General features: G+C 30.9%; 1 protein-coding gene across 2 annotated transcripts; it reads right to left on the bottom strand.

The window, feature by feature from the left end:
- Positions 1–249: 249 nt before the first annotated feature.
- LOC106109606 (breast cancer type 2 susceptibility protein homolog) lies at positions 250–9,105 on the bottom strand. Of its 2 annotated transcripts, XM_013291176.1 has the most exons (10): positions 8,901–9,105; positions 8,715–8,813; positions 4,747–8,489; positions 4,425–4,602; positions 4,004–4,211; positions 3,422–3,531; positions 3,201–3,302; positions 2,442–2,634; positions 2,176–2,272; positions 250–1,918 (listed from the first exon to the last, which is right to left on the bottom strand). In XM_013291176.1, the coding sequence occupies exons 1-10, from the start codon at positions 8,985–8,987 to the stop codon at positions 814–816; spliced, it is 5,922 nt and encodes a 1,973-aa protein (XP_013146630.1). In that variant the 5' UTR covers positions 8,988–9,105; the 3' UTR covers positions 250–813. The 2 variants fall into 2 exon arrangements, with proteins under 2 accessions (XP_013146630.1, XP_013146629.1); XM_013291175.1 differs by having other exon boundaries at positions 8,715–9,105.
- Positions 9,106–13,677: the final 4,572 nt, after the last annotated feature.

Raw genomic sequence — 13,677 nt, 5'->3', positions numbered from 1 at the left:
TGTTATTCGCTGATAACGTATTTTTTTAAATGGCCAATAGTTTTGAGTTATTTAAATACAAAAATGCAAAACTTTCCTCTTTATAACAGTGGTATAGAATTTTTTAATCTTTAAGTGAATTTCTTATTTTGTAATAATATCACTATTACTTTTAGAAGTAAACTATAAAACTAGCAAAAAAGTGTGCATAATAGAGGTAATAAAGAAAAAAACAAAGTTACTGAAAATATATAATCAACAAAACCAATCAATTGGGCAATTACAATACTGATATTCTTTGTACGGCAATGAACAATTTACAAAATGTACAATTTTTACATTATGTAGACTTAATTACTATTTACATTACATACATAAACTTACTAACATCAAACTATAAGATATTATTGTTAAGCAAGGTGTCAGAAATCGCAGCATATTTTTTATAATAAAAATTCTTACACTAACAATACGCTTTAGGCCATGTTTTCACGGTATTTAATTTAAGTTTAGAATTAATTTGAAAAAGGCATACGAAAAAGGTATAAAAAGTAACAGCCAATAGCATCAAATAAGCAAGATTACTATGGTAACAGTAATTGCTATACAATGGCAACACCCTTCAATGTTATTTAATGAATTTTGACATTTGCAAATGAAAATTTTACAGAATATAAACAATAAAATAAAGTTTTATCACTGTTACGAATGGCAAAGCATTTTCGGTACGATAATGTAATGAAAAGAGTGCGTATTACACATTTTTATATGGTAACTAGCGAAACTTTATGGTACACATTTAAAATATACCACAAAAATTCTTATAAATAAAATTCAATCCAAACTTAATGGTGGACTGACGTCAAATTCTTCCCCAAACGGATCTATTTTATCACCACAGTCCTCAGGTTTACTACAAAAATTCAATTTAACTGGATTTGCATTTCTCTTCATATGCTTATTAGATGTTTCAGGAGTAGATTCTGTACAACTTATGGCACTATTTGTATTTGGTTTATTGTGTAATTTCTCACTGGCAACACTATTTGAACTGTCATTTCTTGAAGCTAATGGACTCTTGAATTCTTTCGTTGCATTTTTCGATTTGTTTATTATATGAATAGCTTTTAAAGGTGGAGGTTCTCCGTACATTTTTAGTTTAGCAATTTTCTCGTTCACTTTCTTTTTTCTTAATATTACATCAGCTGGGACATCTTGTGTATCGATTTGTTTGAATGTCGACTCAAAGTCTAAGCCGCTAAGGTTGAAAATATCATCAACGTGATTTGGTTTACTGGCTAATGGGGAATCTATGAACACTCTGTTTTTCGATATATTGTAGTCGCTATAATTTATCCTATAAGGAGAAACGTTTTCAACGTTTTTCGTTATTGAAATATTATTTTTTATAGCAACACAACTTTCACATAGCTGTTTAATATTTACAGATAATAAACTTTTATTTAAATCGTCCATCATTATTCTCACATTGTTGTGTTTGGAAGTTTTTGTAAAATAAGAGTATTCAGTGGCTCTATATTGTTGAATGCCTTTTCTAGAATTTCCTGTTCTTTTCTGTAGATTCATGCACGCAACAACTATACCCGTATCGAGTATATTTTCATATCCGAACTTTTTTAACCCGCCCCAAAAATTGACACAGATAATATTTTTATCCGTATCTGTTAAATAGACATTTTGAAATTGTTGTCCTCTTGTTGCTTCGAACTGACCGATAGATGGCTCTATTGTAAATATCAATCCTACAACGTCAACTTCGTTATAGTCCGTGACAGCTGTGGGCATTTTGACCAAATTTTCGATACTATAGCAAGTTCTTTTGAGATTTGTGACAATTTGTTGAACTTTTTCGTTCACTTTATAGTTAGATCGGCTGAAAACACTCTGTCTACCAGCGGACAGTTGTATTTCTGAATATCTGAAATACAGAAATTAGACATATTACATTTTAATTTGAACAAGAGTCGCTCGCGACTTCGTCACCGCAAAATATGAAAAATGTAACCTATAAAAAGCCGTCCCAGATATATATTATTTTGATTAAAAATCTCGTTTTCATTATTAACAACTCGCATTGAAAAACATTAGTATTTTTTTTTCGACATACGTACCAGTCCAATTTTTCAGTACAAATTTAAGAATAGGCGTTTATTTAAATTTATTGAACTACCTTACCTTCTAGCCGTAGGGACAATATTAAAAGCGTCTATCCAAGTTCCTTCTTTTACAATATCAATCACAGCTTCATTTGGTCGCCAAATTGACATCATCGCTAAAAAATGAATATTTTTTTATTAAATTTATTTAGGTTAGGAGTACTGGCAATGTATTTAGTTCTGTCTGAAAAAAAAACTAGCCATAGGCATCACCAAGTGATGATCTAGATTAGGTCTAGAGGATATTTACTTTGAATGTATACTTTTCCCAAGTTTTTTTAATACCTTTGGAAACCTCTCCATCATCATTGACATCAGCGACCCTGATCTTCATAACGGGCACCACGTTCCTGCCGATCTGCAGACCCTGTTCCCTTACCCTGTCACTGACCCTGGCCTGAAGAGTTTGCAGGACAACTTCCCGCCGTCTGTCTGTGTACTTCTGTAGTGTTGTGCATTGCGTGTTTGTCAAATTAGCCTGGGAATAGATTTTATCTGATTAGTTCAAAATGGCTTTAATGAATTTAAAAGAAATCAATGTCCTATGCTAGCGGCCTGGCCTCGCCTATCGATCAATATAAAAGTCGATTTCTACGGCGCCCATATTTACCATGACTAAGTTTAACGGGTAAATACTGAAACGGCAATCATACTAATATCATAAATGCGAAAGTTTAGATGGATGGATGTTTGTTAGAGTTTGTAACCTAAATTGCTGAACGGATTTCGATAAAATTTGGCATAGATGTAGAGGATGGTCTGGAATAACACATAGGCTACTTGAATTTGTTTTTTTTAATTCCGCGCCGACGGAGTCGCGGGCGAAAGCCAGTCCAAGACTATGCTTAAATTTTTCCATTAAAATTTGGACATCTAACGCTAAGTGTTTCAGTTTCGTTTCAGAATATGACTGTAAATGTTATGTGACAGTTTTTTTAGTTTGCAGGGGATATTATGGTAATTTAACGACATATAGTAAAAATTAAAGTCTAATCAAAATAATACATAGTACAATAGTATAGTTATTATCTGTACTATACTTACAATAAATTCTCCAGAATCTCTGCTCCTCTTCATTAATCTGTGTATTTGAGAGCCTGTCTCCAGATTTCTGACATCCACGTCACATTCTGAATCTTGAGAATCCTGGTTCACAAAAATGAAAAAAAAAAAACTTATCATACTAATATCTCTGTCCTTATCATACTAATAAAGTAGGATAAGGACAGATAGATGTTGAATATTGTGTTATGTGTTATACTAACCTCATCGATAAATTCTTTCTGAACTTCTTCGTAAATCTTCTCAAGTAACACTTGTCTGTCGGATTCGTATTTCATTTGGTACAGATGTTCCAGACGCTCTGATCTAGTCACTTAAATAATTAAACAAATATAAACATGAGTTAAAGCCAAAATAGAAACTTCAGCAACCCAGCATAAGTAATGTTAGTTTTAAAATAATTACCTATGGTACATTAAGGAAGCTCTTAGTGTTTTTATTAGTGTTTTTTTTTTATATTTCCCCCCAGATTTAGATTTATATTAAGCTTTCTAGTTGTAACCGAGTGTAATATTAAGTACACAAAGAAAAAAAAAAGAACTTTCATCTTTTTAAAAAAAATAGCGAAGTGAATGCTTCCGCAATAGCAAATACTTTTGATCGACAAGAGACGCACTGAAAGAGGACATTTCCCCTACTTATGAGTCCCATTCTCCAAATCCAATTTAAAATATTAATTGCTTCTTAAAAATAATGTGCCGCCATCTATACTGTTAGACTTCCTAGGAACCTAACCTCAAGAAAGATTTTCTAACTAACCTAAAGAATGCTATGCCCTCATTTACCTGTACTCCCATCCTCAAACTTTTCAACGTATAGCGTTGGATACACTCGCGTCACGAGAGCGCGTAATTTGGACACTTTCCCGCCCTCTAGTTGCACTTTTGACAGGCGACTCAAGATGGCCGCCCCTTTGTGATAGCCGAGCTTGGCATCAAAACGCGCGCGCCGCGTACAATTGCCGAACAGTTTTAACCTTACAGCTGAGGTATCCTACAATAAGAACTTTAGTTATAAGTACTGCGGTACAGGTAGACTTAGAAAGAGATGGATGGACTGCGTGAAAGAGATGACCGGTGCGTCGAATGTAAGGACAGAAAGAACATGATGTACTTTATTGAAATCCATTGTTAAACAATATTTACTAGTTAAAAAGAGAGAGAGACAACAGAAAAGAAATAGAAAAAAGAGTCTATATAAAATTACCTCCCACGGTGCGATCCCTTGTTCGCAATTCAGTAATTCAGCACCATTTGTGACTAATTTAGTACCGACTCTGATTTTATGGTCTTTAACTAGTCTAGTCAACATTTGGTCTAGACTAGACTTTATACAGTACCAGCCGTCTGTTAGAAGCAGTTCAATATTGCTTGTATCTGGTATACTGTAAAGATAAAGGTTATGTTTTTAATTTATAGCCTTTCTTGTACTATTTCCTCTACCATAGCTATAGTTCCTATTTAAGCGATTTGTGTCGTTGGCCATAGAAATTTGTGTCTTTAAGATAAAAATATTTATATTTACACACCTCTCTGCTATAACACCATCAACAAAAATCGCAATCACTCGTAAAACCATTGTCTTTGTCGATACATCATCTTTTTCCAGTAACTTTCTGAACGCAGGCCTTTCTACGTTATACAATTCTCTGTCATAACGATATTTCAGTTGTTCTAACACATTTTTAACAGAACAGATACTTTTCATTGTGTATTTAAATTCTTTTTCATAAGAAATCAATTTGAAAATAATCAATTTCAGATGATTGTCTATCCAACCGTCGGGTATAATATTTTTATTGACCAGAGATAAAAAATATTTTTTTAAATCGTCTGTACTCAGAATCTCGTCGCTAACTTCATTCCGTTTATTTGAAAATTTGAATTCTAACGTATTTTCAAAGTTAAAAGATAAAATATAAGGATCTATCTCAACAGATTTGTTACAGTCAATATCTTTTAAATTTTTCATAGATAATTTATTATTCCTCTTATAATTTTTATCAAACGTAAATTTTATAGAAGAATTTACTTCGATTGCCTTGTTTTCTTTGGATTTTATTTTAGGAATTTCCCATTTATTGTATGGCACTTCAAATCTTTTGAGCTTTTTAGCTCTTGGACATGACAGAATAGGGCTACCACACCTTTTTGTAGTTTTTGGTACATCTTTACAAAAATCTTCAGTGTACAAAGTATCTTCAAAGTTATTCAATAGTTGGGTATTCAGTATATTTTCTGTACTACCCTCATTTTTCTTGTCGGTACTTTGAGAAAAATTAGTTTCAATAACTTGATCATTTTGATTCAAATCCGTTAAAACTCTTTTAGATTCAAGTAATGCGTCTTCGGAGATTTTGATATTATTATTATTTGCTGTTTTAAATAGTATTTCAAAGTTTGTACTTGCTTTATTAATTGTTGGAGTGAATTTTTCTGTTGATTGACTTTTAAATGGAGATTGTTTATTTTCTTGATTTGAATCTTGTGATATCTTGGCATCTAAAAGTTGATTTGATATTTTAATTCTTTTACTATTTGGTAAAATATCTCTATATTCTTCATTACAGTTGTTTTCACTGTTTGTTTCAAATTTATTGATTTTCTTGACAGGTTCATTCAATTCAGTATTTAGTAAATTAGTTGACGGTTCCGCGCTGTTTATAATCTGTTCATCTATATCTAAAAACATTTTCTTACTTTTAGCTAAAGCTTGTTCTGAAATTTTAATAACTTTATTACTTGCTGAACGAAAACCATTGAAGCCTTGATGTTTATTAAAGTTTTGTCCTTCGAATGCTATTTTTCCTTTGAAATTATTAAATATCTCATTCTCATTTTGGACATTGTTAAATTCATTTTGAGGAGTTGAATCTTTATTGGTAAATTTTGTTTGCTTTTCTTTCAAAATATAACTTTCCACATTAATATTATCGTTTTCATTTATTTGTAGATCCTCAAATAATTTCTTACTCGCAGCTAATGATTTTTCTGAAACCTTTACTTGCTTATTACTGGCAGTTTGAAAACCTTTAAAAACTTGGTTCATATTTTTATTTTCGTTACTTTTATGGCTACTTTCTATACTGCAGTCTTCTTTTGCACCATAACTTCCAGAAAAATCAAGCATATCTTTAAACAGTTCACTTTTTGTGCAAATATTGACAGACTTCTTTGTTTGATTATGTGGTATTTTAAATTCATGTTCATTGTTAGATTTATGTGATTCATTATTATCAACTGTAGAACTTTTAGTTTGATAAGTTTCTTTGATATAATTATTACTTTGTATACTATTTTTCACACATTTATTAGAATTATTTTTTTCTGGCAATTCAATGTCATTTTTTATGTCATTGACAATATCTTCAAATACCTTTTTACTTTTTATAAGGGCCTCTGATGATATTACAATGGGTTTCTTACTAGCTGTCACAAATCCACAAGTTTCTTTTTCATTTAATATTAAAGGTTCCTTGAACATGTTTTGATATAATGGCTTAGTTTCTCTGTTTATACCTTCATCCTTTTTTTTTTTTTTGTCCACTTCATTAAAAAGGTTAAATTCTTCGAAAATATTCTTTGTCTTTGCTAAAGCATTTTCTGAAATCTTGATTTTTTTATTGTTCGCCGTTTTAAAACCTACAAATATTTCTTTATTGAAATCGATATTTTTATGGTTAATGTGCAATTCGTTGCTTTTACTTTCTGAAAGTTTGTTATGTTCATTGACATGTATGTTTTGATTAAAACCTTTCTTGTCTTTTTTATTTTCTATTGGATTTTCAATTGTCTCTTCCTGTTGTCCTTTCTCAAAATCAGTTACAGCTGTGGCTAGTAACTCATTTTCAAATTCTTGAAGAATTGTCTGATCATTCAGTGCTATTTGTTCTGAAACCTCAAGAAATTCATCATTATATTGGGCTTTAGTTTCGTTTGTACCATTATTTTGTAGAGCTGCATTTATAGAACTAGAAGTATTTGATATTTCCTTAGGATCAAGTATCTCATCAAGATTTATATCTTGAAATACCTGACGACACCTTGCTAAAGCTTTATCAGATAAATTAATTTTCTTACTACTCGCTGTTTTGAATCCTATTAAATCAATATCTTCTCCAGATTTTGCAGGCTTATTTGTAACTTTAATAGCACTTTCTGCCTTATTGTGATCAAGTTTGTTAGAACATGGCTTTAGTTCTCTTGACAAATTAACTTCAGAACTAGTACTTGCAGTAGTCTTAGTACATAATTTATCGTTGTTACTAAGTTGTTGCGATACTGGTTTATGTACTTCATCTCTCATAGCGTTTGATTGGTTTTTGCTTGTTTTATCACATATTTCTACTAACTCAACTAAAGTTGGATTATAATCACAATCTATTTCGTCTAGAATATTTTGTGCTTTACAAAATGAGTCTGTATTGATTTGTATACTCTTGTTACTAGCTGTTTGAAAGCCGACATACATTGTTTTGTCTAAGACTGTTGGATTACTTAAACAGTTTTCTAATGCACATGTTTCTGGTAATTCTCGAAAATTTTCTTCTTCAATATTCTCTTCATCACTACAAAATATATCTTCTTCAAAGGATTTTTTACGTTTGGTTTCTTTATAAACTTTATCAGGATCTTTGAATGGTTTTTGATCTATTTTATTAAAATCTGCATTATTCTTAGCAGTTGTTAATATTGGACTTATAGGTCCTTCACTAATTGTTGGTTTTGCATCTGTTATAAATAATTCTCTGTCTATTATTTGTGAATTAATAATTGCTTTGGCTAAATCAACATTGGGATTTTGTTCAATAACTGAAAATGCCAATGATTCAAAATTTTCAAATGCATCTAAAGTATAAGTTAATGGTGAAGTATTCTGAATCTGTACACATTTGTTTTGACCCGCAATGGGACTCAAATTTATGGTATTTTCAGCATTAGATTCCACATTGTTTATGTCTATATTACTTTTCTCACTAAAATATGTATCTTCTATTTGCCTATAATTATAGGTTTTAGAGGTGCTTGGTACACCTTCTAAAGTATTTATAGATTCTTGTGCTTTATTTACTGCTAACTTAGAATCATTCTTGCTCGCTTGTGACACTTTCGGTGAGTTTTTCTTTACCTCAATATGATTCTCACAGAAGGAATTTTCAAATTCCTGTGTCGCACCTTTCGGTGTTGCCAATATTTCAGCATTTACTACAATATTTATAAGTTGTGTGTCTGATACCCCTTGTGTTTCAAACTTTTGATTACTTTGAGGTCTCTGAAAATTAAAAATAATGATCACATATTTTTTTATTAATATAATGAATATAAGATATCAAAAATTCGGAGATTTTGAACCAAGATAAATTAATAATACTGAAAAAAGTTTACAATAGCGAAAATATGAATCCTTTTTTTTTAAATAATGAACAAACTTGCAATAAAAATATGTCAAAATCAATGCCATTATAAATCAGATTACGTATAAAAGTTGTATATTTACGTTATTGTCCAAGGATAATAAATATACTGGTTCCAAAGCTGGCTTTACCACATTCATAAGTCTTTGTCTACTTTTATCGGATTTCATACCATCCGCTCTCTGTAACGCATTCAATTGCTTAGAGATATTTGATAAAACATCTTTAGGTGTATAATTTACTTCAGAACAAAGTCTAGAAGAACCCACTTCACTAGTTTCAGTATAAATTTGTTGTTTTCTTAACTTGCTGTTTTTGAGTAGAGATTCAAAGTTATTGTCACTATCTTCATCCATTATTGTACCAATTTATACACATCATATATTATTTCAAGAGTTAAGAACAGTATGTAACTTTTGTAATGTTCTCTTTGGATTTTACCTTTATTATTATAAACAAGTTTTCGAAAACATTTTTGACATTTACAGCATGAAATTGACAATTTTAATGACCATAACATTTTAACAGATTAATAATTTGTCTATGGTCCAAGGTCTTTAATCTGTTTTTTTTTCCGTTTTATAATCTGGGAATGAATACAATCTGTGACAGTTGTCTATGAGTGGAGTTGAGTTAAGTTGATAGAAAAAGTAAAATAATACATATATTTTTTGAATTTCCAGATAATTCTAGCAGTTTAATTACTTCTGTTTTACAAAAAGCAAAACTATATCGACAAAAGAGCTTTTCTGTCTTAAAAAATGGTACGTACATTTAATGTTACTTAAAATATCCGAGAAATTGAAAATGGAGGTAAAACTAAGGTTATGTTTGATTTTTCAGTCTCACACAATTCTGCTAGTCCAGCCCGGTTCCAGACCGGAAACCAGAACGTACTCGGACTACGAGAGCGTCAATGATTGTATGGAAGGCGTATGTAAAATATACGAGGAGCATTTGAAGAGAAAAAACCCAAACACTCCGACCATAACTTACGATATATCCCAGTTGTTTGATTTTGTTGATCAGGTAAGGTAGCTGACAAATTACTTCTAAATAGACTGAAAACGTTATAGTAATAATTCTTCTGTATTTTACAGTTAGCAGATCTCAGTTGCTTAGTGTATCAGAAATCAACAAATACGTACGCACCATACAATAAAGATTGGATAAAAGAAAAAATTTACATCTTACTCCGTCAAGCAGCTGGTCAAAGCGATTAGAGGAGCGTTAATTAAGTTTGTGTAAAGTTAAATTGTGCGAAATAAACTGGATGATGTTTGATAATTTTTGCACAGTGGTGTTTGATGGATAAGTTTAAAATTATCAAGATTAATACAAATGTTTAGTAAAGGTGATCAATTTTATTAGCAAAACTTACTACTTTATGTATTATTTGTATCTTTATATTAGACAATTTACAATAAGATTTCTTAAGTTAGCCGATGTCCTTAAAATTTACATGTAAAAACTGCTACCTTTTTTAATAATGTCTTGTATTTCGATCTTAAACACATGAAAATGGTAAAAACATATTGTATTAGAGATTTACTTGAATATTTAGCTTAAATGTTTGTACCTTTCCTATTTTTGATATAACACCGGTAACAGATTACTTTATGAATAAATATAAACTAAATTTAAAAAGTTACACTTAATCCAGTATCAGATTAGTTTCAAGCCCATTGAGGATAGTTTTGGGCTTAATCGGACATCTGCAAGTGTACAGCATACTAGTACATACTTTTAGTACCTTTATTACTTCAGATTTGTGAGAACACAATAACATGAATAGAATAAAACGAGGGTTATAGATTACTTCACATCAAATTTTAAGCATTGTCAAACATATGTTATTAGTGAAAATAAATTTAGGTTATAAATGCTTTTATCCCCTTTTGATTCTCATTACCGAAGGTGGATGCTTCAATCTGGCAAATATACAATCAAATCAAACAATGAAGAGGCGAGCACTGATATTGTATAGTGTACTAAAAGTGCCAAATGTCCGATTAACAGAAGCTGTTTGGTAACATTACTTTTAGTACAATGCTGAGTAGCATTACCTTTTAGTACATTGTATGTGTACTACCCAAGACAAATTGAGGACCATTCTTTAGGGTGATGTAACTGCACTTCATACTTTGTTTTTAGGTGCTTCAATGCCTAAAATATAATTATGTTATAAGAGATTTTAATTCGAGATAGTTGTATTTACAAAATTAAGACCTGTCTAATAATTGTTTAACCTTTCATGGTTCTTTTTTGAAGGAACTTGGTACAAAGAGAAGTTTTTGTCATCATTTTATTAAGAACTCGCTGTTGTCCGCAACTTTGTCTATTCAATATATTAAATATATTAAAAGTAATTTACTTTATCAGCAATGCAAATACATTGTCTTTCCAAAATCTGGAATTTTTCTTTTGATATTACATACAGACTCTCCAATTTTATTATATGTGTAGATTTTTGATGAATAATAAATTTTTCATGACATGTTTGACTGATTGTCTATTTGCTATATGTTTCTGAATAAGTGTACCACCACTACAAATTCATATAACCTTACTAAGAGGAAAGATTAATATTTTATGTAAATGTTGATTGACATAAGGTGATTACAGATTTATGCAAGAAAAGCAGCCATTTTTGTATTTTTTTTAGTTTACTTTGTGTACGTTTGTTGCATAATGCACTTTGGTGTGCAATTTATTTAGATATTTCTATAAATATGTTTAAGTCATGTGTGCACAGGTTGAGTTCAATTTTGTTATAAGTAAATAAACAGGACCATTCTTGTAATTGTTTTTTTTAATTGTCCTTTCCTCCCTCCTTTATCTATGTCTACCTTCTATTCTTCTATTAATATATAATTATAACAAGGGGTAAACACACACTACTTTTGGCGAGGTTGTCAACAATCACAGCATATTTTTGAATAATTCTTTAATAAAAAGCCCTACACTTACAACGCGCTTTAGTCTATGTATATACCTTCATGTGGAAAAGGGACCATTAACTACAAGCTGCCAACATTAAGTAAGCAAGGTTATTATGGTAATGGTAATTTCGACATTTGCAATTGAGAATTTTACAAATGTAAACAATAAAAAGGTTATTATAATTCTATGCGGATGAAGTCGCACGGGAACAGCTAGTAGTTGAACTAAAGTTACTATAGTATTTTTTGAACAATATTCTTGTTAAGTTACGAATATGTTGTACTAAGTTTGTGTTATGATATTGTTTATTAGTCTAATGACAGGATTTGAACCCTCGACCACTGTCTGTCCCTTTTACTACTAGGCTGTTCAATTTTTCAATCCATTACGTTCTTCATCACAATAGATTGTAAAATATGAGGGAAATCTTACTAATATTATAAATGTGAAAGTTTAGATGGATGGATGGATGTTTGTTAGCGTTTGTAGCCTAAACGGCTGAACGGATCTCCATGAAATTTGGCCCAGGTTTAGAGCATAGTCTGGAAGAACACATAGGCTACTTTTTATCCCGGGAATAGTTACGGTTCCCGTGGGATTCATTAATTTAGTTTTTTAATGTTTACTCGATCATTCTGCAACGGTTCAACATATCTTATTGAAATTTGGCACAGATATAAAACAAAGTCTGGAGTACACATGCGATAAGCTTCATCCCCGAGAAATGTTCGGTTCCCGAGGGATACGTAGCTTTTTGTAATTTATATAGTTTTTATGTTTTCGAATACCACGCGGACGAAGTCGCGGGCAACAGCTCGTGTAGCTATAAAAATAACAACACAGAAAAATACTATACAATTTTAATGTACAATAAAGTTTGTGGAATATTTACACACCATGACATACTCGTAAGTAAAATTAATAACAAAAATATGATATGATTAGAGATACAAGAAAACAAACTTTTAACAAACAATAGATGTTTAAAACAGGAAGAACTGATTCACATTTATACAACAGAAAATGGAAACAAATATGCATATCATAAAAACAATAAAAAATTAAATTGAATAGCTCCTATGTAAACTAACATATGTTCAAAACGCAATTTTTAAAACAATTAGCATTGATTTTAATTATTACGTGTCAAACAAACAGACAAAAAATCTCCTTTATAACACAATGTTACAAAGAAATTATTATATATTAAGTTAATTTAACCCTTAAAGGCCTGTTTTTTTAAAATCAAATTAAATAACATATAAGTATAGCCTTTATTGCGTTTACTAATGGGGAAAAAGAAGTTCGAATAGAGTATTCTAGTAAAAAAAATCAAAAAGGTATTTTTATATATCCATATACTTGTTGTCGAGAAATCTATACCTTTAAATGAAGCAACCTTTTAGGGATATGCTCCTCTTTGTTTTCTAACTTGAACATTATCAAAGTTAACATGTAAACATCCTATTTTTTTTAATATATAACATAAGGTGGCAAACGAGCAAGCGGCCACCTGAATCCACCGAAATGGAGAGAGTCCGCTGCCCATAAACATCCGCAATTGCAGATGCGTTGCCTACCATTAATAGACGGAGTAGACGCACATAAAGAGGACATTTCCTCTTCCTATCCGACTCCTCCACCGACCAATCTACTTTTCCTTCCCATCCTTTCCTCTTAAGAAAAGGGTGGAAAGGGACTAAAACTAGGCCACCGATAAAATAGATTGTAGGTGCCCAATGCGATTTACAACCGATATCAAAAAACTACAGGTTTTAAGGGTTAATAAAACAAAGTGTAATTCGCAAAATGGTGGCTTATAATAGTTTACATAGGAGCCATTGATGCCCGTTATTTCTTAAAAATAGACAGTGATATGTTTAAAGTGTTAAAAAGATAGTTATTGTGACTGTTGCTTAATAAAACGCAATTAAATTGACGGATTAAGAATTTTGCACATTCAAAGCAACATTTATAAAATATCCCTTACGTAATCTGTGGCATGACAACGTAAATTCCCTCCAATAAATCTAACCTCTGTAAAAGTACAAAATTGTAAAATGTTGACACCAATTAATTAAGCCGAATAATATTTATTCTATG

The sequence above is a fragment of the Papilio polytes genome, unplaced genomic scaffold (genome assembly GCF_000836215.1).
Source record: "Papilio polytes unplaced genomic scaffold, Ppol_1.0 DF821122.1, whole genome shotgun sequence".
NCBI lineage: Eukaryota > Metazoa > Arthropoda > Insecta > Lepidoptera > Papilionidae > Papilio > Papilio polytes.
This window is presented reverse-complemented; position numbering and strand designations above follow the sequence as displayed.

Bases quoted from the DNA above. Each gene is read 5' to 3' on its own strand.
- LOC106109606 (XM_013291175.1), bottom strand. From the start codon at position 8,987: ATGGATGAAGATAGTGACAATAACTTTGAATCTCTACTCAAAAACAGC. The intron at 3,532-4,003 runs GTAAATGAGGGC...TAATTATTTAAG, and splicing joins GTTTGAGGATGGGAGTACAG to TGACTAGATCAGAGCGTCTG. The intron at 2,635-3,200 runs GTAAGTATAGTA...ATCTATTCCCAG, and splicing joins GAGATTCTGGAGAATTTATT to GCTAATTTGACAAACACGCA.